The 25521-nt window shown below is 39.5% G+C and overlaps 1 protein-coding gene across 1 annotated transcript; it reads right to left on the bottom strand.

Annotated features, from left to right (window-relative positions):
- Positions 1-13899: 13899 nt before the first annotated feature.
- LOC136281801 (tetratricopeptide repeat protein 28-like) lies at positions 13900-25097 on the bottom strand. Its single transcript, XM_066168797.1, has 11 exons — positions 25027-25097; positions 22491-22559; positions 22191-22256; positions 20195-20356; positions 19859-19936; positions 19082-19149; positions 18634-18693; positions 17511-17556; positions 15997-17144; positions 14394-15876; positions 13900-14070 (listed from the first exon to the last, which is right to left on the bottom strand). The coding sequence occupies exons 1-10, from the start codon at positions 25073-25075 to the stop codon at positions 14398-14400; spliced, it is 3225 nt and encodes a 1074-aa protein (XP_066024894.1). The 5' UTR covers positions 25076-25097; the 3' UTR covers positions 13900-14070; positions 14394-14397.
- Positions 25098-25521: the final 424 nt, after the last annotated feature.

Below are 25521 nucleotides of genomic sequence, written 5' to 3'. Positions count from 1 at the left end.
GTGTTAAATGCATCTTTTCTAAGTATTAAGTGTTAATGCAATTCTTTTAAACTAAAATTTGCATTCTTCCTGCGCTTGATCGATTCTTAATGATGGTGAATTATGGTCAGCGAACTGAAACATTTTAAAATATGGGTTATTTAGAGGAGTTTATGTGTAAACGACGTTTTCTCGCACAATAATAACCATAACTTATTTTTAAATGACTGTGAATATAAGAAAATCATATATGTGAACTGCGGGTAAAGACGTTAATATGAAAGCGATCTTCGCAGTAATCAAAACTACTTGAGCAGTAGTGAAATAAATAAGATTTTCATATATTCACAGTCATTTATTCATTACCTCACGGGGTTTTGTATAACTAGCTCTCAGCTGGCTCGTTAGCTCCGGTAGCAGAGTACTACACCGGTTCGCAAAGGTCATGGGTTCAAATCCCGTACAGGCCTGATTTTTTTTCAGGCTTTACTTTTACTACAGCTGAAGTGGTGTTCATTACTTCGAAGATCGCTTTCATATTCAGTAACTTATTTTTGTTACGTCAGACGATTTTTTAAAAGTTGTGGCCTATCGAAACAAAAAATAAACCAAAATCAAGCCAAACCCGCCGAATGATTACTTCTTTCTTCGTAAACTCATGAGACAAGCTTTTATGGATAAGGCAATACCTAGTATTTATATAAATACTTTCGATTATTCTAAATTCCTTTGAGTTTTATCTATGACCATGGCTATTTACCAGACCTCAATGCTTAATGGGCTAGAAATAAGGTCTGGAGACTACCCACTGGCTTCACCGTAGAAATTAGGTCGGTACCTTTACAAAATACAAACCGTAATTCAGTTTTGCGCTCAAAGAAGGGTAAAAAAATTCGTTTTGAATTGAATATACGTCTTACTAAGGACGAACCTCGTGATTGAATTCGCATGGTTGCGTTACGTTACGTGACACAAATATGGTCATGCAATTATCTAACTGATTCACAAGAAAAAACGAAGGACGATGAGGAAAGAAAAAGAAAGAAAGAAAAAAAAAAAGAACTGGTATTTAGATCCCATTTCACTTAATTTTCTGCAAACAAGCCAAAATTTTCGAACTGGCCAATGAGTTGGCAGAATGCACCAGGGTAGCCAAAACTCAAAATGAGGGCAAACCACAGGCGCCCAGGCTCCAGCTGCGTGGCAATCATCTTGCCTGATAAGCTTTATGGTGAAAATATAATAGTTTGTATGAAAATATCTACGACCGCTCTTAGGAAGTAAAACAACGGTCAATTTTTCAATAACAAACATCTCACCTTACTACCACAGTGCATCGCTTGTTGTTTGACCGCTTAATTTGTTGACACGAGGCCCTCTTAGTAAGTTATCCATTTCTATGTTTCCTACTCCTAAGAGGAGGACAAGGCTGCACACCCCATGATTTCCGAACGCCTGATCCGAGAGGTGAAAAATCCAAGCTTAAAATGATCAGGCGGCCACAAATCCAACGCGAAACCCAATTGGCAAACAAGCTACGTGAAGCGCGCGAAAACGCGAGGGAGCAGGTTGTAATTGGTTCCATTTTTTCACAATATCCGTTGAGAGGACGGCGTAAATTATCTGGGCCTTAAAAGGTCCGAGAAAAGGAAAAGCGAAACTCAATTGATTGCAGATTTTGAACCCATTGTATTTGCTGTGACTTACAACTGCTATTCTGGTAATTATTCACCGGTGTTCTTAGCTTACTTTCATTTTCACTTACGTCAACCAGAAGTTCCCACTAGGCTGAAAATTTCATTTTAACAATACTAAACTAAAGTTAAGCCTTAATCCCTTGCTTAGACTGGTCACTCATTTTGAACTCACTGTTGTTTCGCAGTGGAATCACTTCTGTGGACCGCACGGAGATGGCATGACAACCGCGGTTTTTCCTTTGACCCCATAATTGACGTTGTTCCATTGGAAAAAGTTCCCTATCCCTGCAAGGTAAGACGTTGAGACCCTTCGGATCGTTCTGGTATGAAAGACATACGACGGCCCATTCAAACTTTTTTTTTTCAGGTGGCTGAGGAGGAACTGAGAGCCACGATAGCCTCCTCCGAGTGAATCTTGCTCTCGTTCCAAAACCAGAGAAACTCCTGCCCTAATTTCATAACCCTTTTTAAGACCATTCAGACAGCTTGAGTGCGTGCTTAAAGCTCCATCTTTGTAAAACTGCCAGGCGCCATCACTGTTTCGCTAAGTGAGGCAGATGTGATGCAATTGTCCATCATAACTTGACCCATATATTTTCCTGTCAGAAACACAGAGACGATGTAACTTTGGAAAAACTCTTGCGACTTAAAATCACATTCTGCCAAATGTGGTTCTTTTTCCTGTCAGGCGGCCTTGAAACTAATTTCATTGCAAGTCAAACATGACTCAAACTTTCTCGTGTTCTACCCAAACCTTAGGCTCGAAAACATATTGTCAAAAGTTTTTTTTTTTTTTTGCGCCATGTGTTAACTATTTCATCGATCAACGAGTTTTTGAGGGGCTTGGTTAAGTTTGTAAATTTGGTTCACCTCTGCTCGTTCCCAATCCAAAGATGGAAGTCTCCGCACTTATAGATCATGAGTTCATTAGTCACTTCCGGCCACATTGTAGCTGAATGGAGTACCCTCATTTGAAGCTCTTGATTCCATCCAGAAGCATATGGTAGACCTCGTCAAACTGGGCATACCCAGATGTTGGCCGAGAGTTGACGTATTTTCTTGGGAAGTACAGAGCGCAATCTGTTTGAAAAGTAAAAATTAGAGGAAATTTTGTTTTTAATGGAATTTCTTTAAATCCCCCCTCCCCCCCTCCCATACCCGTCTTCGTTACGGAAACAAATGTAACTAAGACATAAGTGGAAGAAAATTGTTTAAACAATAGATAAAAACGTCATAAGACTTGTCACTAAAAACAGCTTTCCTACGCCCCTGATTAGATTAGCTATCGACATCGCTGATCCGAGCAGTATGTAGGATGCGTGTCATGTGAACTTCGTAATAGACCTCGCTCACCGTGGAGTCTCTGTGGCTTTAGTGGAAGAGCATCGAAGCGTGAAATCCGAAGGTCTGACGCTAGATTCCTCATGGGGACTCAGAATTTTTTCTTTGTCCCACGCTCTTGACAAGATGAAAAACATCTTTCTTTATTTCTTTACCGAGCTCAAAACTTACCATCTCTCTTATTTCTATATACAAACATTACGCTATCGACATTGCTGATCCTAGCAGTATGCAGGACGCGTGTCATATGAACTTCGTAATAGACCTCGCTCACCGTGGAGTCTCTGTGGCTCAGTGGTAGAGCATGGGAGCGCGGAATCCGAAGGTCTGACGCTAGATTCCTCATGGGGACTCAGAATTTTTTCTTTGTGCCACGCTCGTGACAAGACGAAAAACATCCTTCTTTAATTCCATACATGGTCGTAAAGTTTTAATCGACGATACTTTTTTCGCAGATTTGACTGCATAATAGAGATTGTTTTGCTAAAAAATGCCAGTTCCAAGAGCTCATTTCTAGGCAAGCGATGAAACTCTGAGCCTGGTTGTTCCATGAGATTTTTGACATATTTTTAATGTTTCCAAAAATTAATATGTTTATATCGGTTTCTATGCCTTTGCGATAGCAATCTTCTCTGTGGTTTCTTATGTAATTTCAGAATGTTTAATTGGAAATTGTTATGAAGAAAGAAAGAAACTTGCTCAATTGTGTTATGTGTACAAAGAAGAGCATCTCCATTTTGAACTTTAATAAATACCAGACTCTCATGTCTGAGTAGGAATTGTGAGTAGTGAATGAGCTCTTTCCACCACAATAACGGAGCAAGCCAATCCTAATCATTTCTATATTCACCTTGTATTTCCAGGACTACCCAGGTGATACGATTTTAAGCGCTGCGAAGATCTTAGATGACATGGTTACGAATACATTAAATAGAAGCTTGATGAACCACGACGAAGGCCACAGACGAAAATGGCTTCTCCCAATTGATGGTCAGCCACCGTTATGTTCACCGAAAACGATATCCCAGGGCATCCTTAGCCTGGAAAAAACCTTTCTTATTAAAAATTATGATTTCAAGTTTCGGTTGCGATATCGCGGCGATTTATTGACGAGACTAAGAGGGTGATTAGTGTCGCGACGACAAAACGTTATCACAGCACAAAAGAAATAAGTGAGTTCAAAGTCCGATCAGCCCCTCTATGAGACAGAGTGGACAGTTATATGTTAACTGAACCCAACGAAAATAAATCTTTCCCATTTTTTTTAACTACTCATGTGATGAGTTGCCTTAAAAATATGGCTTTTTATTCATCCTAAACACCCTTTATAAGACTAGGAATTCGTAAAGAATACATGAACTCCAGGTTTCAACATTTCTGGTCCATGAAGATCTCGTGCAAGTTTAAATACCCGTGATGCATCTAAGTCTGACGTAAATGCCGATGGATCGAAATACCGTCGCATCCTTCGAAAAAAGCCAATGATCCATCCAGGTTTAGACTTTAATAGTGGTTCAGTGGTAAGTGCATCGTAAACACCAATGGGAAGTTCCTCGAGTGTCTTCAAAGGTAACCAAGGAATGGCAAAGGTAAATATATCTCGTGATTTCTGGCTTCTTCAAAGATAACTCTTCAATACGCCAATATCTATCCGTTGGATAGCGTTATCCTACCTTTACACAACTAGCCCCAGGTCGCTTTCGCATTAACAAAACAGTTATCGAGCGTTACGATTCCCTTATGGTTACGAGTTAGCTCCCCAAATGACAAGGCGCACGTATAACACTTAAACATCACTAAAATGGTTAAAAATGTCATCCTTCTTTGCTCAAATCGAGAACAACGATGGAAAAATGCAAGCTGTGGACGATGTTTGTTTTAGGCTTACGGATACGATTACGCCTGTCTTTGAGTTATGATAGAATTTCCTGTTCTTGTTATATGAATTTGACCAGACTCTTGTGTATAGACGGTATGGCACCAATAACCAGCGTAAGAGCAGCGCGGGCAAGGGAGCTTGCTGTTTCTCTCTCACTGCCTAACCTCTCCTCCCTCCTTAATCATCTTTATCACCTCCATTAGTTCAGTATGCTATTGTAGTATAAGTTTTTTTTAAAGGGTAGGCTGGCACGCTGTCATTGCAAAATAATCATGAGTAACTGGAACCAAGTAATCATTCGTGGTTGAACGATTACAGCCCGGATACACGGCATGAAATTTGGAAAACAATTCACAAGTAATTTCAACATGATTCATTTCGTTACACTAATTACTTAAGAAGCGGCGGCTTCTAATGCTCCAATCTACAGTTACACTGCAAAAAATTCTCTGAACGATGGTAAAGTAGTAATCGAACGCGCTTCAGTACTTTTGGAATAATGCTTAATTGATAATCTTGAGAGCCAGACATAACATAGCCGACTAGAGTTTCGTTCATAACTAAAGAGCCGAATGGGGAAAACGGTAGCGTCCTTGTACGCGTTTTCTTCCCGGAAACCCGCCAGGATCCCGCTTTTTGCTTGCTGTACCTTTCCTCTCTCTTCCCTTTTAACAACGGACAGACGGGCGACTAGTTGCTTTTGTGAAATGGATCAGTTGAGAAGTATCCATTACGTTTATTGAGAAGGTGGAACTCACGGTCAAAGTGTGAGTCGTTTTGTAATATCCCATTCCCTTCTTTTTGTCTTGGACAGCAATTCTCTGAAGTGGAGACAATAAATGTTCCAGAAATTACTGTTCCACGTCTTGGAAGAATCCTTGTGCAAAAGTGCGGTAATGAAGGCAACCATCCTTACCTCGATGAAACGAAGAAGGTAACCCTTAAGTTCCTGCGAGCAGCAATCGACTTCATTCCTTTAGCCTTAGAAGTTGCAGGAGACTTGGAGAACGCTTCCTTTTTCTTCGCTCATCCCGGAAATGATTTCGCCATAAAAGCTGGAAAAGAAAACTGGCAGTTTTACTTTTCTCAGCTTGCCGATGGAACCATACATGGTCGTTGCGTGCGCAAGCCAACACTTCACCATATTTGGGACGAATTCAAGAAGGTTATCAGCCGATATGTTGTGACTCCTGTAGTTTTAGCCTTAACAGCCTCATGATTTCTCTCATCAAAGAAGAAGACATTATGTGATGGTCAATTATTTTTTAACTGAGTGCATCATTTATTTGCTCATATTTGCTCATATTTGCTCATATAGATAAGTTTGAGTGTAAGAGTGTTGTATATGAAGATGGAAATGCGCGACTGAGTTGTACATGTAAATAGCGCTAGAATAATAATCCCTTACAGCCCACGGCTAATCCCTGGAGTCGTAATGCGAAGTTATGCTCTTATGTGCGCCTTGTTCGTAGCGAGATAGTCTGCCTCCAACAAGATGTATTTTAACCACACTACGTTTAGTTAGATTGTTTGCTTCTTCGTTATGGCTGATAATTCTGTCACACCAGGTTTTATGTAGTACATCGCAAGATTGCCGTTTTATAGAAACATGCTATTGCTTTCTTGAACGTGATGAAACTCATTCCTCGAATATATTCTTCCATCTCATGTATATTTTTGTTGCTACATTTTGTGACATTTTGTCACATTGTAAAACTAGAATCGACCATATCTCCGGAATTTTTTAGGGCTTATTGTAAATTGCCAAACGAGACGAAACGAATTGAAAATATGAACATCTCCCTGGTGTTCTTTGTTGAATCTTCAGTACGTTCGCTAAGAGATCAAATCCTCTTCTGTATTTAAAGGAAGGACTGCGCCATTTAGCCATAAAATGCAAATCTATAATTCAAATTCAAATTCCGTGAGGCTGCAGCAGTGCAATTTCCAAGGTGTCAAGCATCGATGTTCGTAGTCGATGAAAAATTCGATTGCGTGACACCTTCCCTGAATAATATCGCGTGAGTAAAGTTGGTTTGCAGCATGTTTCTGATTGAAAATTTACAAAAAAAGTTTTTGTTAAGGTTTCATTGATAGTAATGGTTGTTCTGTTATCATTTGTATGATTTGTGGACTCAACTGACCGATTCATCCTTAATGGGGCATTGGGATTTTCTATATTTTTTTAAGAACGGTTTTTGTACTAAAGAAATTCGGTTTTTCGGATTGGGTGTTCATTGCGGTTTGCGGATTTTCCGTTCTTTAGCATTTGGTTTTCAGTTTTCGTCAAAAATACCTGTCTAATGGGCTACAGATCTGGTTTCCGATGAAGTTTCGGATTGTCCTATTTGGATTCCGTTTTCTCTTCGATCCAAGCGGCATTATGCGCCTCCACTGATCTCCTGAGTAGCCGCGAAACCTCTGTATTCCCTCTTGTCAACACCGTATCTGATCGATTAGGGTTTTGAGAACTGGGATGTGAACATATATTGGTTTTGACTGTTTTGCATGCGGTTTTCGGTTCTAGTCGAATTTTTTTGCGGTTTTGCGGTTGTGGATGATTTTTTCGACGGCTTTGAGGTTTCTAATAGACCCTCTCATACTTCCTTACAGTGGAGTTACACACGGATTCTTACTTTGCAAATTGAAAATCTCTCTTTCTAAAATTACAGATCTTCCCTTTCGTTCTGTTCCGTGTCTAAAATTAGAGTAAGCCTCGTTTAGTTATGTCTTTTGAAATTGTATGTGGAATTCTTTTAATTTTTTTCTTTTTAATTTTCTTTTTAATTTTTCGGGAAATAAGTGCTCTTGTGTTTCTCACTTCATACTTGAATTTGGGACTGAAAGTGAGGGGAATGTGGGCTGAAAGCTGGGGTGTCTGTGCCAGACAGCTTGATCCTGCCTTTGTCTGCATTATCATGTATTAACTTTTTAATTTTCCATTCCAGCATGAATTTTTAATATTCTGTAACACGTTCCTTTTCTTCTTGACTCCTAAAAATATAACAAATTTAATTTAATCCAAAGATGTCTCTGTAATTTTGTTTTTTGAGGCATGTTGACGGATTTTAAATCTCGAAAATTATCAGTTGAGGTACCCCACAGTTATCATTAAGGAGAGTCTGTTTGATCTTGGCTGTCTTCCTCCAGCTGTAAGTGAAATACTGAAGTTACTTTCATCAAATGATGACAACAAAATTGTTTGCATGTTGCAATGATTTGATTTAGTGCCCTCCTTCCAATAAGCACTCCCTCTGGAATAAGTGCCCCTCTCCCCCTTGTTTCAAGTCAGAAAGTTTCAAAAGTGATGACGTGTTGCTTAAACTTTACGTGTTATTTCATGCTTGCACAATTGATAACTATTATTACATGTATTATTATTATTTTTAAGCTTGTCATTATTTTTATACTGGCCTTTGTCAAGCAAAGGGTCAAATCTGGACTTCAAAACTGCAATGGATATCCTGGTTTACTGATGTAAGTACAGAATTGATTAATAGAGCAAAAAGGTCAAGGCTTATATCGAAGGTCAACACCATATAGTCTGATCATTGTGTACTTTTGAGTAGTTGTACTTAAGTCTAAGTGACACCCAGCTACATGGACTTTTTTCGAAAAAGTTGCTACTTGTAATACTAGGCAAGGGGATGTGCCTTTAAAGTTACATTTCTGATAAAGTGACTAACTTAGCAGATGGGGTGTATAATAGTCCATTTTACAGTTGTGTGCTTGGTTGCCAAGCCTTTGAACAGGAGTGAGGCTAAGGTTGACCTTGTTGTGATTCAAACCTTGCTGCTTTTAAAATGCAAATTACTTTGTCGTCATTTTAATTGGATAATGGTCTCTATCACAGCAAGGTGACCTTCAGCCTCACTCCAAATCAAAGGCTTGACAACTAAGTAAAATGTAAACAACAGTAAAATGGCCTATTAGCCACAGAGTCGACTATTATGACCCAAGAACTCTCCCCACCCCTAATCTGGAAACTGTGCCATTTCAGTCTGAATATAGACACAGTAAATAATATGAGGCATTTGCTCACTGAATGCGTTTAAGGGGAGTGTATTTTGAGTGAGCTATTTGGGTGCAGCTGTTTTATTAATGTTTATGTGGTTTCCTTTCAGACCATTTGATCTTTTAGGTGGTTTTAGCAACAGATTCACCATTGCTGTTATGTTTGGAGCCATTTCCAGCACATTCCTGAATATGTTTTTAAAACCGAAAATCGAATTTTTCAGATGCCTGACCCAACTGGATGGGTGCAGGGTAAGTGGTCATACATGGTGACCTGATTTTGAATAAATGAAGTGCTCATTATTGCTATTTTTGTTTTTGGTTTTTCTCACGGTATAAAATCAGTTAAATACTGGCGCTATAAGTTGACTCAGTTGCCATGGTTTTTCTCACGGTATAAAATCAGTTAAATACTGGCGCTATAAGTTGACTCAGTTGCCATGGGGCAGTATTAGTTTATAAACAAATTTTAACATAATTAAATGGAATTTAACATAGTTTAAACAACTAGGAGCAAATATGGTTTATAGCATTTCAAACATTTGGTTCATGTCATAGCCAGCTGTTAAAATCCGTGCAGTGTTTGTTGCATTCAGCAGAGTTTGCAGCAATACTGTGGTTGTTGGCGCCCTGGGGCCATCCTCGTCCAGCGGTATACCTTATCAGTGCATGCGTTGTTCTTTCATTGTACCTGTGTTGTGTTTGCTCTTCTATACCGTGGCATTGTTGTCCTTGCAGATAGCAGTTCTCGACATTTCCTTTCCCCTCCCCCCAGCCCTAACTGCAGGCTTTCTTGTGCAGGGTTTATTTCTATTTATTTGTTTTATTTATTCATTCATTTATTTATTTTTTCCTCCACTGAGCCATTTGGCTCTAGTGTGACAGGTGCTCAGAGGGGGCTTGGAGCAAGGGACTTGCAGCTGGATTGCGGGTTGGGTAGGCCAGTCGGGTGTTCTAGCACCTTGGGGTGTGACTGTAGTTGCAGCTCCTGGGCCCCTTGGGCATCCAGCCTCCATTTGTGATGTGGGTGTAAACTTGATATTAAGTTATTTATTTATTTATTTGGAATATTTATACAGACTGGCTCAGTTCGGCTTCTAAAAGCAGGTTTACATTGCCTCTATAAATGATAACAAGGCCAGATGATCACACTGGGAACCACATTCATACTCTTTGTTGAAGTCTGTGAGTTCTTCTCCCCTCAGTAGCTGCTGCACATTTGCATGTTCATCAGTTATGATAACTTTTCTGTGAGATGAAGAAAACATCCTCTACATGATTAGTTTGAGTATTCTCATCACCTGTTTGCTGGATAATGTGTGGATATTATAGGGAGATGTTACATGTCAATCATTTGAGGGAGCTAAAGGGTTAATGTCCCATGGCTTTTAACCAGTATTGAGAAGATGTAGGAGAGTATGGGGCCTATGGTTTATCATCCTTAGCTGAGAAGACTAGAATGTCTAACCATTTGGAGATGTTGTAGCAAAGGCAGCACATTCTCCTTAGTTATTTTAAGATCCCGAGTGTTGTTGCAGTTTTGGACTTGAACCTTCAACTACCCGCACAGCAAGAACATCTTCGAGATATAGAAAGAAATGACAAGAGCACATCCATACCGGTTGCTAAGCGATTTAATCTCCTTAATCTTTTTCCCTACATCTTGGCTGTTCGAAGGCCGGGCTGCAAAACTCCAGAACAAAGATTTATCTTTCAGATCGGCACTTTTCATCCCCACAGTATCAACGAACACTTTTCATTCAGCTAATTTGTTCTTGTTTTCTCGTCACCATATTCCCACCAATAGCGTGGCTCCATTTTCGGCAGATAAATACACACACAACTCACAATTGCTCCAACCGCTGTGATGAAGGGCTAACGCTCCAAACGTCAGCTTTGAAACTCTTTACAGTGGCCAATTTACATTATCAACTCAGTTAATAGTACAAAATTACACTGTTATACTCTCCCTTTGATGCAGCACCACAGTTTCTTAAGAAACTTACCCCCTTTACCTGCACAGCAGTCCAGCAATCAACATGAGCCAGCAGAAAAAAAAGATTCCTCTGTTTTAATTAATAAAATATGCGTGACTGATTGTTATCACTGAGGGTAATCACCGTTTAATACAGGTCAACGACAAAAGACAAAAAACAACATTTAATTAATACCATAATTCATCATTTATTTTATATCGAGTTTATGTAAAAAATGTATCAAATAGCATTAACAAAATGACAGCGTAAAAACAGAACAATAGATTAGAAATCTAACAATTAGACCTCTTGGTAATAAACCAACAAATGATTTTTCTTGTGTAATTTTCTTGTGTAATATTTGTCAGATATAAACAATCCTATAGAAGGATGATAATGTGCAATTCGTTAAGGACATTTGAACTCTAAATACTAACATTGATTTTGGGAGCCAAATATGGAATAAATTTTACTTCAGAGACAATTCGTCTTTTTATTCGAGTGATTCCTCCCTAAGTGACCGTTCCATACAACCCGAACAGGCTGATGGGACTCAGTCAAGGATAACCACAAACGCTTAATAGAGACCACCGCTGAAAAGTGGTGAAAGTGACAATGCACAAGAGGAAAAAAAATCGCGAATTTGACAACCGAACGCTTAATACAGGTTCGACTATGAATTCAAAAATAGCCAATCAGCCCATGCAAAGAGCTCCATTCGCCTGTGTGGTATATTATAAAAGACTGCTCTAAGGTGGGTAGATGGAGTAGAGTTATGAAGCACGAAGAGAAAATCTAAGAAGACGAAAGAAGTCAAAGTCCAGCAATTACTCAGGGAAATTCTTGTCTTTACCTTCTGAAATCGTAGCTCTAAGATTCATGAGAATCCGTCCTCTAACCACGTAGCCGTTTACACTCCCAACCCGGGGGAAAAACGGAACCTCGACCAACCGTTCCCCCCTTCCCAGGGCTCTTTTTAAAATGATTGTAATATATGCTATCGTCAGTAGAGATATTCTGACGAAACATTTACGTTGTCGCAGTTTTTTAGATCTGGGGGAGGTCAAAATATCAGGGCTTACTGACTGTTTGGATCCGGCACAAGGTCTTTAAAGGGGGAAGGAAATTTATCCTTGCTCGCCCTCACTTCGGTGAATATCTCGCTTTAGCTTCATTAAGCATCTCAGATTGAACATAACAGGAATGCGTAGCGACAACGCTCTCCCCAGGCCCGTCTCTCTCGGGTTGATCCTTACTTCCAGCATTTTTCCACGGCTTGTTTTTCCCGGTTTTCCTTACTCCTCAAAAGCCAGCACTCTAAATTTGAGTTGCAAATGCCACCTTCTAAAACTGTTTTTATTTCACATATTGCATGTCACCCAGTCGAGGGCCTCCATGGGGTTAACCGTTTGCCGTAAACCGGTCGAAAAACTAGGTTTTAGGCGTTAAAATTGTCTTATAATAAGTCTTATTTAGTGTTATTCTGGGTTAGCGGCAGTAGAAAAATGGCTACAATTTAACCATTAGCCGTAAAAAGTTCTTTTTGGTCGGCCCTCAGTTTTAAGAAAGTTTCGGTTTTTTTAACAGGCTGTTTTAGTTAAGTTTGCAATCGTGGAAAAAAAATCATAAATATTTTCTACACGCGGGGAACCACACCGACCTAGGGTACCTCCCATGCTGAGGACGCTTTATATAAACAGAATAAAGCACCATGTCCCAAAGTGAAAGGTAATTTCTTTTTTCTTGCCTCTTCAACAACATCACGTCGCTTTACATGCTAAAAAAACGCGTCGCGTGATATCCTAAGGAACGGCTGCCAATGAAACCTGCAGATATAAAATCTGAAAATATCGAAGTTTATATTTCATTCTTAACTCTATCCAAGAAAATGGGCAAAAGTTGAGCGAATAAGACATAGGTGCACTCACTACTCCAAACGAAAAGATGTGACAAAACATCATATCTGTCACATAACGTGCTAAAGAAATGCGTTGCGTGACATCCTTAAAAACGGTTGCCAATGATCGATATTAGCAGTTATAGAGTCAGAAAATATCAAAGTTTATCTCTCATTCAGTAAACCTATTCAAAGAAATGGGCAAAAGTTATTAAGCGAATACCAATTCAAACGACAAGAAATGGCTTATGCAGGTTGATGCAGGAATTTTCTTCCCTTTGTTATTGATTTCCTCTTCCATTTTAACAAAATACCAAGCGACTTGTTTCATTGTTTGACATTTAAATGTTAGTTTATTGTACTTAGATAGTAGGTAAAAACTGTTATCGGAGAATCTAAATGAAATCATTTGGCTCCAACTTTCCAGCTCGTTCTGAGCTCCATCAATTGTTTGTAAGCCATAACTAAAATTATAAAGTAAAACTTCTCGTTTTGCCTTTGGACGATTAGTTTAAACAATATATTTAAAATGTATCGTTCTGCTTGTAAAAAATAACATAATTTATCGCCTTCAAAATTAAAGGAGAAATCTCAGAAAATTAACTAATACCAGACTAAATCCTTGCCATTACGGCCAAAATCTGTCATTTTGAGTCGTTTTAAGATCAAACGAATTCTGATCGGCAGAAACTAACTTTAAGTACCAATGACTGAGTATAAATCCTCGAAAAGTTCATCACAATTTCCATCTGACATAGACTAAGATAATCGAGCAATCGGACAACTGATTATTCTCCAATTCTTATGGAAATTCTCTACACACGCACATGGCTGTAATAGCTTTATATCACTCATGAGACTAAACAGATTAAGAAAAACTCTGTAAAAAAACTCTAGAAAAGACGTTTCAACTTCGAAGTAAATGTAACGCCCAAATCCTCTCAGTAGAAAATACTTAGATTAAAAATAACTTCTCACATAGCTAGTCATGATAATTTTAAGATATCATATGGAAAAAATAACAAAAAAACAAAACAAACAGTAGTTTGAGAAGGATATCAAAGATTAAGCTCCTAAAAGCAGTTCAGACAAGCAAAAAGGCAACTTTTGAATCAATGGAAATCTGTTCTCTTGTTAAGCTTGACTTTGGCCGTCTTTTGGTTCTTCCTGCTTTGAAAAGAAGACCCTTGACAAAGGTTTTGTCTGTAGCTTACTGGTTTCTGGTCCAAATATCAGCATTTGTACATATCCGAAAACTCCCTGGGATTCCAATGCTCTCTGCCTTAACTGAAAAATGAAAGAATGTAAGTTTAGGGAGGATAGTTGAGTTGCCATGAAATATTTCTTAGCACATGAAACGATACACTGCACAACAGGATTGCTTTAAAAGAACTTTGCTATTTTACTCCTATCATGTTTCCAAAATAGAATGTTATCATCGTAAATGTGTCCACTTGATTGTACTACATCTCGTTTGCGGAGAGAAAATAAATTCGTAACCCAACTGAAAGGAAAATAACACGCAAGTATCACTGCTCACCTATGAGCAAAGATTATGATTTAATGTAACTTCGTATTGAATAGAATGTATTAACAGAATTATTACTTACTGCTCTAAATCTCCTTGAAATCCAGGCTGACGTCGTCACCAATGAGTACAAATGGTGCCCAGTAAATCACCTCCTTGAACTTTTCAATTTCTCTCATACGCTTCATGGCCTGATTGAGAGCTTCGCTTGCCTTCTTGCCTTTGGCAAGTGCATAGTAGAAGAAACTCATGAACTCCAGGGTTCCCTCGTCGCCAATCGCCCACAAGGTTACCACAACAGATCTGGCACCGGCACCCAAAAGTGCACGGGCCATGCCGACCACACCCTCGGCCATCACCTCCCCACGAGCAGTGTGACAGCAGCTAAGTACAACCAGACGTGCTCGCAACCCAGCTTCTATGACATCTTTCATCGTCAGTAGATAGTCTTTCTCTTGCGGCTGAGGGTTATCTCTTATGGTGTTTGGTGCCAGGATAACTTCTCCAGTTTCCATCTTACCGTGCGCTGCTATGTGCACTAAGGCCACTGATGATATTCGTTTTAACACTTCATCTTTTGTTGCCATTTCTCCAGTGAGAGGGGAGACATTGAGGATACGTCCAATCATCTCCACTTCTTTCCTTGCTCCTGGAAGTTGCACCAAAAGTCCTCCCTCATAGATGATATGTTTGAAACATGGGTCGCCGACAAGCAATGCACCAGTCTTCATGTGAAAGTCAGCTGGACAATCATGAATTAGTTGCAATGTCGTCAGAGAGGGAAGCACACGAATTTTGAAAGAATCACTTAGATATGATGAGTTGGAGTCCAGCAACGCTGCATAAGGTACAAGGCAAAATGGCCCCTCAGGAACGAATGTGATCTCGTCGTTGCCTTCGATCAGGTCAGCAATAGGAGTAACGATGATGTCATGCAGCTTCTTTAAAGCACTGGATTGGGAGTGCCTCACATCAACTCGGATCACGTCATTGGCCACTTCATCATCTGTCGGCGAGTCAAGCGGAGGATTTTCGATGGTAACAGTACCTCTTGTACCGATCTCCTTAAGAGCAGTTTTGGTCAGTAGCTGGATGAAAAATTTCAATTCATCCTCATACTTGTATTTGTTCACGTGCACTTCTCTCATCTGGATATTATCTTCACTGAGGCAAACCCAAAAGTAAACACATGGTCCATTAATAGCTATGAAAACTGTGCTCAATGGAACCCACCTCAGAGAAGTGCGGAATGCGCTGGGCGTCAAAGAATCGCCAGGCTGATATTTTGTGACCATGAGATCTCTCAGAGCTTGAGCACGTCCTTTCTCTGTGGCAAGAAGAGCCTTCACAACTTGACCTCGATTGAGATTTATACGCCACAAACCTTTGTAGGCTACTTGGTGCTGATTACGATAACAAATCTTCCACTGATCGTTGAGTTGAAGACTGGTCCTGATATCATCATACAATTCTACACTCGAGTAATAAAAGTCAAAGGCCATCATAAGATTTCCTTGACAATCAAAACTGATTCCAAGGGAACAGAGTGAGCACGCCTCTCCAGTCTTACTTCCCACTTCTTTGGATATTTCTAGGTGACGTTGAAAACACTCAATAGCTTTTTTCAACTCTCTTTGACCTTGATGAATTGTGCCGAGAAGGCAATAACTCATTCCCTCTCCGGCCTTGTCTCCCACTTCTTTAGCAATTTCTAGAGCACGTTGTTGGTACTGGATGGCTGTTTTGAACTGTCCTAGACCTTGATAAGCGTTGCCGAGATTGCCATAACTTCTTCCCTCTCCGGCCTTGTCTCCCACTTCTTTAGCAATTTCTAGATGACGTTGATGGTACTGAATGGCTGTTTTGAACTGTCCTAGACCTTGATAAGCATTGCCGAGATTGCCATAACTTCTTCCCTCTCCGGCCTTGTCTCCCACTTCTTTAGCAATTTCTAGATGACGTTGATGGTACTGGATGGCTGTTTTGAACTGTCCTAGACCTTGATAAGCGTTGCCGAGACCGCTATAACTTCTTCCCTCTCCGGCCTTGTCTCCCACTTCTTTAGCAATTTCTAGATGACGTTGATGGTACTGGATGGCTGTTTTGAACTGTCCTAGACTGTCATAAGCGTTGCCGAGATTGCCATAACTGATTCCCTCTCCGGCCTTGTCTCCCACTTCTTTAGCAATTTCTAGATGACGTTGATGGTACTGGATGGCTGTTTTGAACTGTCCTAGACCTCGATAAGCGTTGCCGAGATTGCCATAACTTCTTCCCTCTCCGGCCTTGTCTCCCACTTCTTTAGCAATTTCTAAATCACGTTGATGGTACTGGATGGCTGTTTTGAACTGTCCTAGACTGTCATAAGCGTTGCCGAGACCGCTATAACTTCTTCCCTCTCCGGCCTTGTCTCCCACTTCTTTAGCAATTTCTAGACGACGTTGATGGTACTGGATGGCTGTTTTGAACTGTCCTAGACTGTCATAAGCGTTGCCGAGATTGCCATAACTGAATCCCTCTCCGGCCTTGTCTCCCACTTCTTTAGCAATTTCTAGATGACGTTGATGGTACTGGATGGCTGTTTTGAACTGTCCTAGACCTCGATAAGCGTTGCCGAGATTGCCATAACTGATTCCCTCTCCGGCCTTGTCTCCCACTTCTTTAGCAATTTCTAGATGGCGTTGATGGTACTGGATGGCTGTTTTGAACTGTCCTAGACCTTGATAAGCGTTGCCGAGACCGCTATAACTTCTTCCCTCTCCGGCCTTGTCTCCCACTTCTTTAGCAATTTCTAGATCACGTTGATGGTACTGGATGGCTGTTTTGAACTGTCCTAGACCTCGATAAGCGTTGCCGAGATTGCCATAACTGATTCCCTCTCCGGCCTTGTCTCCCACTTCTTTAGCAATTTCTAGATCACGTTGATGGTACTGGATGGCTGTTTTGAACTGTCCTAGACCTCGATAAGCGTTGCCGAGATTGCCATAACTTCTTCCCTCTCCGGCCTTGTCTCCCACTTCTTTAGCAATTTCTAGATCACGTTGATGGTACTGGATGGCTGTTTTGAACTGTCCTAGACCTTGATAAGCGTTGCCGAGACCGCTATAACTTCTTCCCTCTCCGGCCTTGTCTCCCACTTCTTTAGCAATTTCTAGATGACGTTGATGGTACTGGATGGCTGTTTTGAACTGTCCTAGACCTTGATAAGCGTTGCCGAGATTGCCATAACTGATTCCCTCTCTGGCCTTGTCTCCCACTTCTTTAGCAATTTCTAGATGACGTTGATGGTACTGGATGGCTGTTTTGAACTGTCCTAGACCTTGATAAGCGTTGCCGAGATTGCCATAACTGATTCCCTCTCCGGCCTTGTCTCCCACTTCTTTAGCAATTTCTAGATGGCGTTGATGGCACTGGATGGCTGTTTTGAACTGTCCTAGACCTTGATAAGCGTTGCCGAGACCGCTATAACTTCTTCCCTCTCCGGCCTTGTCTCCCACTTCTTTAGCAATTTCTAGATCACGTTGATGGTACTGGATGGCTGTTTTGAACTGTCCTAGACCTTGATAAGCGTTGCCGAGATTGCCATAACTGATTCCCTCTCCGGCCTTGTCTCCCACTTCTTTAGCAATTTCTAGACGACGTTGATGGTACTGGATAGCTGTTTTGAACTGTCCTAGACCTTGATAAGCGTTGCCGAGACCGCTATAACTTCTTCCCTCTCCGGCCTTGTCTCCCACTTCTTTAGCAATTTCTAGATCACGTTGATGGTACTGGATGGCTGTTTTGAACTGTCCTAGACCTCGATAAGCGTTGCCGAGATTGCCATAACTGATTCCCTCTCCGGCCTTGTCTCCCACTTCTTTAGCAATTTCTAGATCACGTTGATGGTACTGGATGGCTGTTTTGAACTGTCCTAGACCTTGATAAGCGTTGCCGAGATTGCCATAACTGATTCCCTCTCCGGCCTTGTCTCCCACTTCTTTAGCAATTTCTAGATCACGTTGATGGTACTGGATGGCTGTTTTGAACTGTCCTAGACCTTGATAAGCGTTGCCGAGATTGCAATAACTTCTTCCCTCTCCGGCCTTGTCTCCCACTTCTTTAGCAATTTCTAGATGACGTTGATGGTACTGGATGGCTGTTTTGAACTTTCCTAGACTGTCATAAGCGTTTCCGAGAATACAATAGTTTTTTCTCTCTTCGGTCTTATCTCCCACTTCTTTAGCAATTTCTAGTTGACGCTGATGGTACTTGATAGCTGTTTTAAATTTTGCTTGTCCTTGATAAGGATTGCTGAGATTGGAAAAACTGTTTGCTATGGCTGTTAGTTCGGCATTACTTTTCCTTAGTAATTGAAGCAGACGTTTGTTGTCATTTTCAATCTTAAAACGTGTCAAGGGTCGATAAATAATGAGCAGATTTGCGAAAATATTAGATAGAACCTTTAAACTGGAATGATAATTCGAACGTGGGCTTTTGTACAAATTTGATTTCAAGTTATTGGAGAGTTTTTAACTAGCTCTGAAGCGCATTTATCGGTTTTGGTTCGGTCGTCATGGTGATGCTCGTCTGAAGACAAAAATGAGCCTCTTCTTTCAAGTAAGGTTTCGTGGAATAGTCGAAAGAACTCTTTAAGAATATTTTAGCTTCTTTAAACTGCTTGGTACACTATAAGAGGACATTGCTTGCATTATATGTTGAAGAATCTCTCCGGAACGTATTGATTTCCCTTGAAATATTACTCGCATTGAAACATTCGTTAAAGGATACGGCCAATCCCATATGCAACCAGTTCCTTGCTTCTTTATACAAGCAAAGTTCGACACAAGCTCTGGCTCCTGAAAAGGAGAGAATAATTGGCGGTACGAAGTAACTCATAACTGTTAAAGTATAAATGTATCGATAAAATGGACTTAATTTCCCATTTAGCTCGGAACAAAAATTGTGATAATAAGGGCAATTTGAACTTGTAAAAGAACTGAAAGTAAACAATAAGGAGCTAATGGAAAGCGGCTACCAATTAAGCTTCAATTGATGATGATAACGATAAATTTATCTCACGCATTCTTCATTTTAATGTGCTATTATGCGCTTTTCAGCACTTTTCGGGGAACTTTTCGGGCAGACTGCATTGAGCAGTTTACAACTTTTGAAAGGGAATTTTTCAGTTGCCTCCTTGAGTTACAGAGAAGATGCAAGAAACGGGGCTTACGGTTTTCCGTTCTTATCCGGGACTAGAATATCAAATCATTTGCAGATGTCACAGCTTAGGCGCCAGCACATTGTCCTCAGATATTTTAAGACTCAGGGAGATGGTCCAGTCTAGGGCTTGAACCCTCGACCTCCGGCGCTCAACAACGTGAACTAAACAGGCGGTGGTATTTCAGAGCTTATTGACTTTTTCTCATGCTTTTTACCCACATCACAGACATTAACACACCAGATACAATTGACACTTGGGGTGCAGTTACCTGCCACAAACCACACAATCATCTTTTGACGAAATCCGAGAATAGAATGTTGATGGCTGATGTCTGAAAAACCCACCTTTCTTGATAGCTTTGATTAAAGAGGGTTCCAATTCAACTGCAACTGTTGCATCATCGAGACATTCCACGTAGTTTGCTGTGAGATTCAAGAAATAAGGCTTAAAAAAGTGGTCACCATATGGAATTGCAACAAAGAAGCCTTACAAAATTACAATTGCTTAAAATGTAACGAGGATCATTCCTTTGCTTAATTTTCATCCGCTACAGGGCGATTTATGCTTTTACGCTACTTTCTGCATTTGCTCAATTTTTTCTTTTCTTGATGCAGATTGTGTATTCCGTTATCTTGTAACGCTGCACGGCAGATTTATATGTTTACATATGAAATCGTTACCCGAACGGAAATGAGCTGTTGCCCTGTTGCTGTAAAGCTTGGCGTTCAGCCGTTTATCTTTGCAGTTCACTTGAAGTCCTTCCGTGTAGGAGTTTATCGCGTTATTAGCTTCTCCTTGTCTGTATTCTTTGTTACCTTTCTCCAGACATACTTTCACTATTTCTGAAAACACAACGTTTTCATGTTAATGATTTAGTAATAAGTGATACGACCCTTGACGGATGATGCCAACTTTAAATATCCAAACGAACTTTTAGGTCAAAGCAGCTCAGAGCTATGAGAAAAAACAACCAGAAAAGTTTAATATTTGTACATTTTGTTTTGCGTGCAAGCTGCTGGGAGTCTGGGCTGTGGCTTGGCTATTACCACAAGTTTATCAATTTACATTATAAAATAATTCAAATAGTACGCGCGCTCTGATTGGCCATAAAACCATTTTACATGAGCGTATGTAAACACGCTTTTCGTTCCTCTTTCATTAGTTTTTTTATAAAAGAAATGTAAGTATAGCTTCGCGTTGTGGTTTCCTACGCTTATCTCGTGTTCTCCCAACCTCCCGCGTGTTTACATCAGGCTATGTAAACACGGAAAACATTTTACATTTCTTCATTTAGGTCGAGAGGCTTTCCAAACTCCTTTTACACCTGGCATACGTTTCCAAAATATCACAAGTTTCACCGGGGGATCCTATCTTAACTCAGCTTTGTTTACAAAAGCCCTTCAGGAGAGTTTATCTGTGCATTTTGTTTTCTTTAAAATATTCAAGTTATTTGGAGTTTTAGCTGTAGCTTGGCCATAACCACATCAAGTCTGATCGGTTTACATTAAGGTCGAGAGACTTTCCAATGACCCTTTTACACCTGGGTTACGTTTTCCAAAATTTTATGTTAGAATATAAAACCCCATAAGTTATTGCATAAAGCAAAGCAAAGCCAGACCGAAAAAAGGTTAAAACTTGTGAATGCTCTGATTACGAAAAAAAAGAAAATCGCGCTGAGAGTCTGAGAGTGACAATAGTTCATGGTTTTACCATCGTTTAGAAAAGTGCGCTGGAAAAAATTTTTTTTTTCTTTTTCTCTTTATCACTTGGTTTTTCTCATACATGTAATTGTCTATTGAGAACATAGTCGAAGAAGCTAACTGGAGAAATCTTATTGGGAAAGTATTACTTTCCTGCGAAGTGCCATTTTGCCTGTTGTGAAAGTCAGCAGTTCCTCGTTTTGTTGGCTGGTGGTTTACAGCGTGGGCCTGGTGTTGACATAACTGTCTAAAGAGGCGTGAAATATTTAGAAGATCAAAACAGGCGATAGGGCCCAGACAAAATGCTTCCCTATCTCTGTAGAATTCTCAAATTGCGTAAAAATTTCTGCCAAACATGTACTGAACAATAAGGGACAAAAATGTACTAGCGTAAATACTTTCCTTTTGGCGGCCTCAAAAAGTTATCCGTTTGCAAATTTTTCAAAACTCGACTTTGACGGGTCTACGGGTACTAACAGCTCTCTCTTGCCGAATATGACTTCTGTATTAAAAATGACCAAATTTACAATGTTTTCAAGTGCAAAAGGATAATACTTGTACTACGCAAATATCCTCCATTTTAGGTGCAAATTGTACATACATCGTTAATCTCCAAAACATTGTGTGTTGATTTACAAGTAAGCACTTCTAAAACTCAGAAAAACCGAGTTTTACAAAGCCTAATAGGCTAATTTTGACCCAATCTTCTTTAATTTAGGGCTCTTCAAAGCTAAGTCGCCTTCAAACTTGTCGCTTTATTGCTTATGAATAATTAATGATGTCTACGCATTTTGCTCGATCTGATCGAGCAGCAACTTGTTTTTTCTTTTATTTTTTATTTTACCGGTAACAAAAGTCTGAAATTTGAAGAAACAATCTTTAGCTGTTTCAAAAACTTATTCATAGAACATACGCAAATTTTGATGTAAATGGGAAAAAACTTCACCGGGACTTCTTTGAAAGAAAATCTTCTCACCTCTTAAATGGTTATCGTCTTCATCCAGCTCAGCGTCACTTGACGTAACTTGACTTTCCTCTGTCGATGAAATTACAGTAACAATTAATGAAATTACAATTACAATTAATTTCAACTTTGTTAGTGATCACAGCTAAGTGCAATTAGAACTAGCGTTCTAATACTGGTGTATTTAGTGGATTCCTAAAACCTTCAAGTCGAAGTGATCCAAAAAATTGTACACCAGAATTAAGGTGTAGATAATCAAAAAACAGTAAAAAAATTACCATAAAGAAGTCTTTCCTTGTTGCCTTTTCTTACCTGTAGCTGGAAACTCATTTTTCACCTCCAGTTCTTCTCCCGTTGTTGGGAGGTTGCTTTCTGCCATAGCTAGAAATAAAATTGAATCGATTGCACTGCGCTACATCGTTAAAAGTAAAAAAGAGGAAACTCAAATGAAAGAAACCTAAAGAAAACGTTGAATACTTAATCACAGAGGATGAATGAGAATCTAAAAGTTCCTCCATCACGCTATTGTGGTTGGTTGCGTGACAGCTTCAGTCAAGTTCAGCGGGTTGTGTCAAGTTTGTTTTTTTCATTCGTTTGTTTGTTTGCCTATTTGTTTTTCAGTCTTTTCCAATGAAACGTTGTTCAAGGCTGTTACTTATAAAAATGCGTGAGTTGCAATAAACAATCCAATTGTACCCGGTAGGCATGGATAAACACAGATAAAATGTTATGCAATAAAAGACTCTTTCTCTCATTCCTTCATTTTATCGCGTGTGGGGCTGGGAGAATTCGCAAAACTAATTCAAGCCCGAAACACCTTCGAAGGTCTACGTAACTGTCACGGATTCTACCAACACCCCGCGAGCCTATTGCGTAACGAAACACGTTTATCGACCCGTGGTAGCGAGTGTACCAAGACGGATAAAACGTCTAGGACGAATTTAATTTACCAGACGAGTTTAATTCGTTTTAGAAGTCGCGCTATCATCGAATTTAATTGCTTGTGGGACCTTGAATTAAATTCGTTTGAGATTATTTTGAGGGACTGGAGAAGATGGCATTGGAAAGTGTCCTTTCCATCAAAACTCTTGTTATAAAGAAACTTTATCTACATCAAATTAAAAGCCAAGCGCAACACGCAGACTCCTGCATAGCTTAATCTTGTAGGCTATCGAATGAATTTACTGCCAGGCCAAATGAGCACTTGGCGGAGGAAGTAGACTGAAAGCGAAATGAATAAAAAAAAAAACATTTCGATATCGCCAAGCAAAAGAGAACTTTAAATTTTATTTGTGAACGAATTGCTGATCAAAAGAGATTCTTCTGCAATATAATAGTGATTGGGAAATTTTCGTGAAGCTGCTGGGGTGCTCTTGCCCTACAGAACAGGATTCTGCTCCAATATCAGCATTTACTGAGCTCACAGTTTTATCTTCCTGCGCACGATGTAAACACTCAAACATTGTGCCGATTTAGTCCGTCATTGCGCGAAAACGTATATCTACTAAAACCGAACTCTGACAGATAACCAGTTAGAAGTGATACTACAAACCACCTTGTAGATACGTAGTGGACATGTATCATCCTTTTTGTTCGAAAGATATTGATTGAAAATTTGAATCCGATACGATTTTTATACAGGAGCATCGAATACAGAGATCCGCTGCACCGAAAGTCAGCTCGCCGGAAAACCACTTCAATTTCGGAAATTGTAATACAACAATTTCTCATTACAAGAACTATTCCCTTTAAAAAGAATTGAATTCAGCTTTAGTTGAAAAAAAAACAATTTAAAAAAAAAACAGCCTACACGGAAAGTAGAACTGTCATGTTGATAAATCCGGTTATCATTGAAGAAATGTAAAATGGTTTCCGTGTTTACATAGCCAGATGTAAACACGCGGGAGGTTGGGAGAACACGATAAGCGCAGCTATGTAAACACGGAAACCATTTTACATTTCTTTAATAAAATAACTAATGAAAGAGGAACGAAAACCGTGTTTACATACGCTCATGTAAAATGGTTTTATTGCCAATCAGAGCGCGCGTACTATTTGAATTATTTTATAATACGACATTGATACTTTATATATGAAGATATAAATGGTACGCCTACAGCGTGCGGTGGAGATGTCACGTTTTGGAAACTGAAAAAATTCTGGTATCTCACCGACAACCATATGATAATACCATTATTATTACTATATATCGCGAGTGTTACGACATTAAAAGAGACGTTGGCATTTTGTATATTTTTTTTCAACCTCGAGCTTTGTTTCAAACTTCGTTTGTTTACGAGAGATAATAGCTGGTTATGACATTGAAGAGAGCTATAATTATGTACAGCACGTTATCTAGCTTTGTCACATGCTCACCACGCGCTTCTGCCGCATAATTATCATGTACAGTTAAACCTTTAACTCCCGTGATCTAATTGTTAATTCTCCCTTCCAGCTGCTACATGTTTCCTTTCAAAGTAGGTACGGAAACTTGGTGTTAGTTCAAAGATAACGAATTCTACCTGATAAAACTTATTACCTGTTTGCTGGATAATGTATTGATATTACAGGGATAAGTTACACGTTATATCACTTCTAGGAGTTTAAGGCTTTAGGAAATTGCATCGCGTGCAAACTATTTAACCACGAAGCCAATGAGAGAAACCAATGAAATTTATAATTGAACGCAAGTGAAATATTTTTACGTCTGACAACAATAACCCGAGAAAATTCAACTGAAATTAAACTTAATTGTTGTCAGCCGCAAGAAAATTAAGATTACGATCTTTCATTGTAAATAACATGAGCTCTACAGCTAATCAGTTGCAGAATGAAAATTCGTTTGTACCTGTTAAACTGTTATCCTCTGAATCTCTCTCTTCTCCAAACGATGTCATTTGTTAATTCTACATGCCTGAAAATATTAAGAATAATACTTTGCTTTACAACAATTTCGAGAGAAAAATGAAGGTTACATATTCACGAGTTTAAAAGATCTCACCTCTTCTAATTCCCAGTTTCCTGATCAAAATTGCTGTTCTTCTTAGTTATTGTGTTTGGTTTTTTATTTGTTTTATTGTTTTAACATGTTTCTGCATGACTATTAATTGATTCAGTTTGTAATTTAATGCAGCTCTTTCTCTTTTAGTGCGAAATACTCGCAATCCGCAAAATCCCTTTTCTCTTCAGAGCAGGAAATGTTACATTCTGCCATAACTGAATTAATAAGGATGTATTCACACCGTGAGTTATATTATTGTACCAATGCAATTTCTCTTCAAGTTATCAACTCGATATATCCTCGTTCAATGCGCTCTCTCGTGAGATATGGAGAATAATAATC

The sequence above is a fragment of the Pocillopora verrucosa genome, chromosome 6 (genome assembly GCF_036669915.1).
Source record: "Pocillopora verrucosa isolate sample1 chromosome 6, ASM3666991v2, whole genome shotgun sequence".
In the NCBI taxonomy this organism is placed as follows: domain Eukaryota; kingdom Metazoa; phylum Cnidaria; class Anthozoa; order Scleractinia; family Pocilloporidae; genus Pocillopora; species Pocillopora verrucosa.
This window is presented reverse-complemented; position numbering and strand designations above follow the sequence as displayed.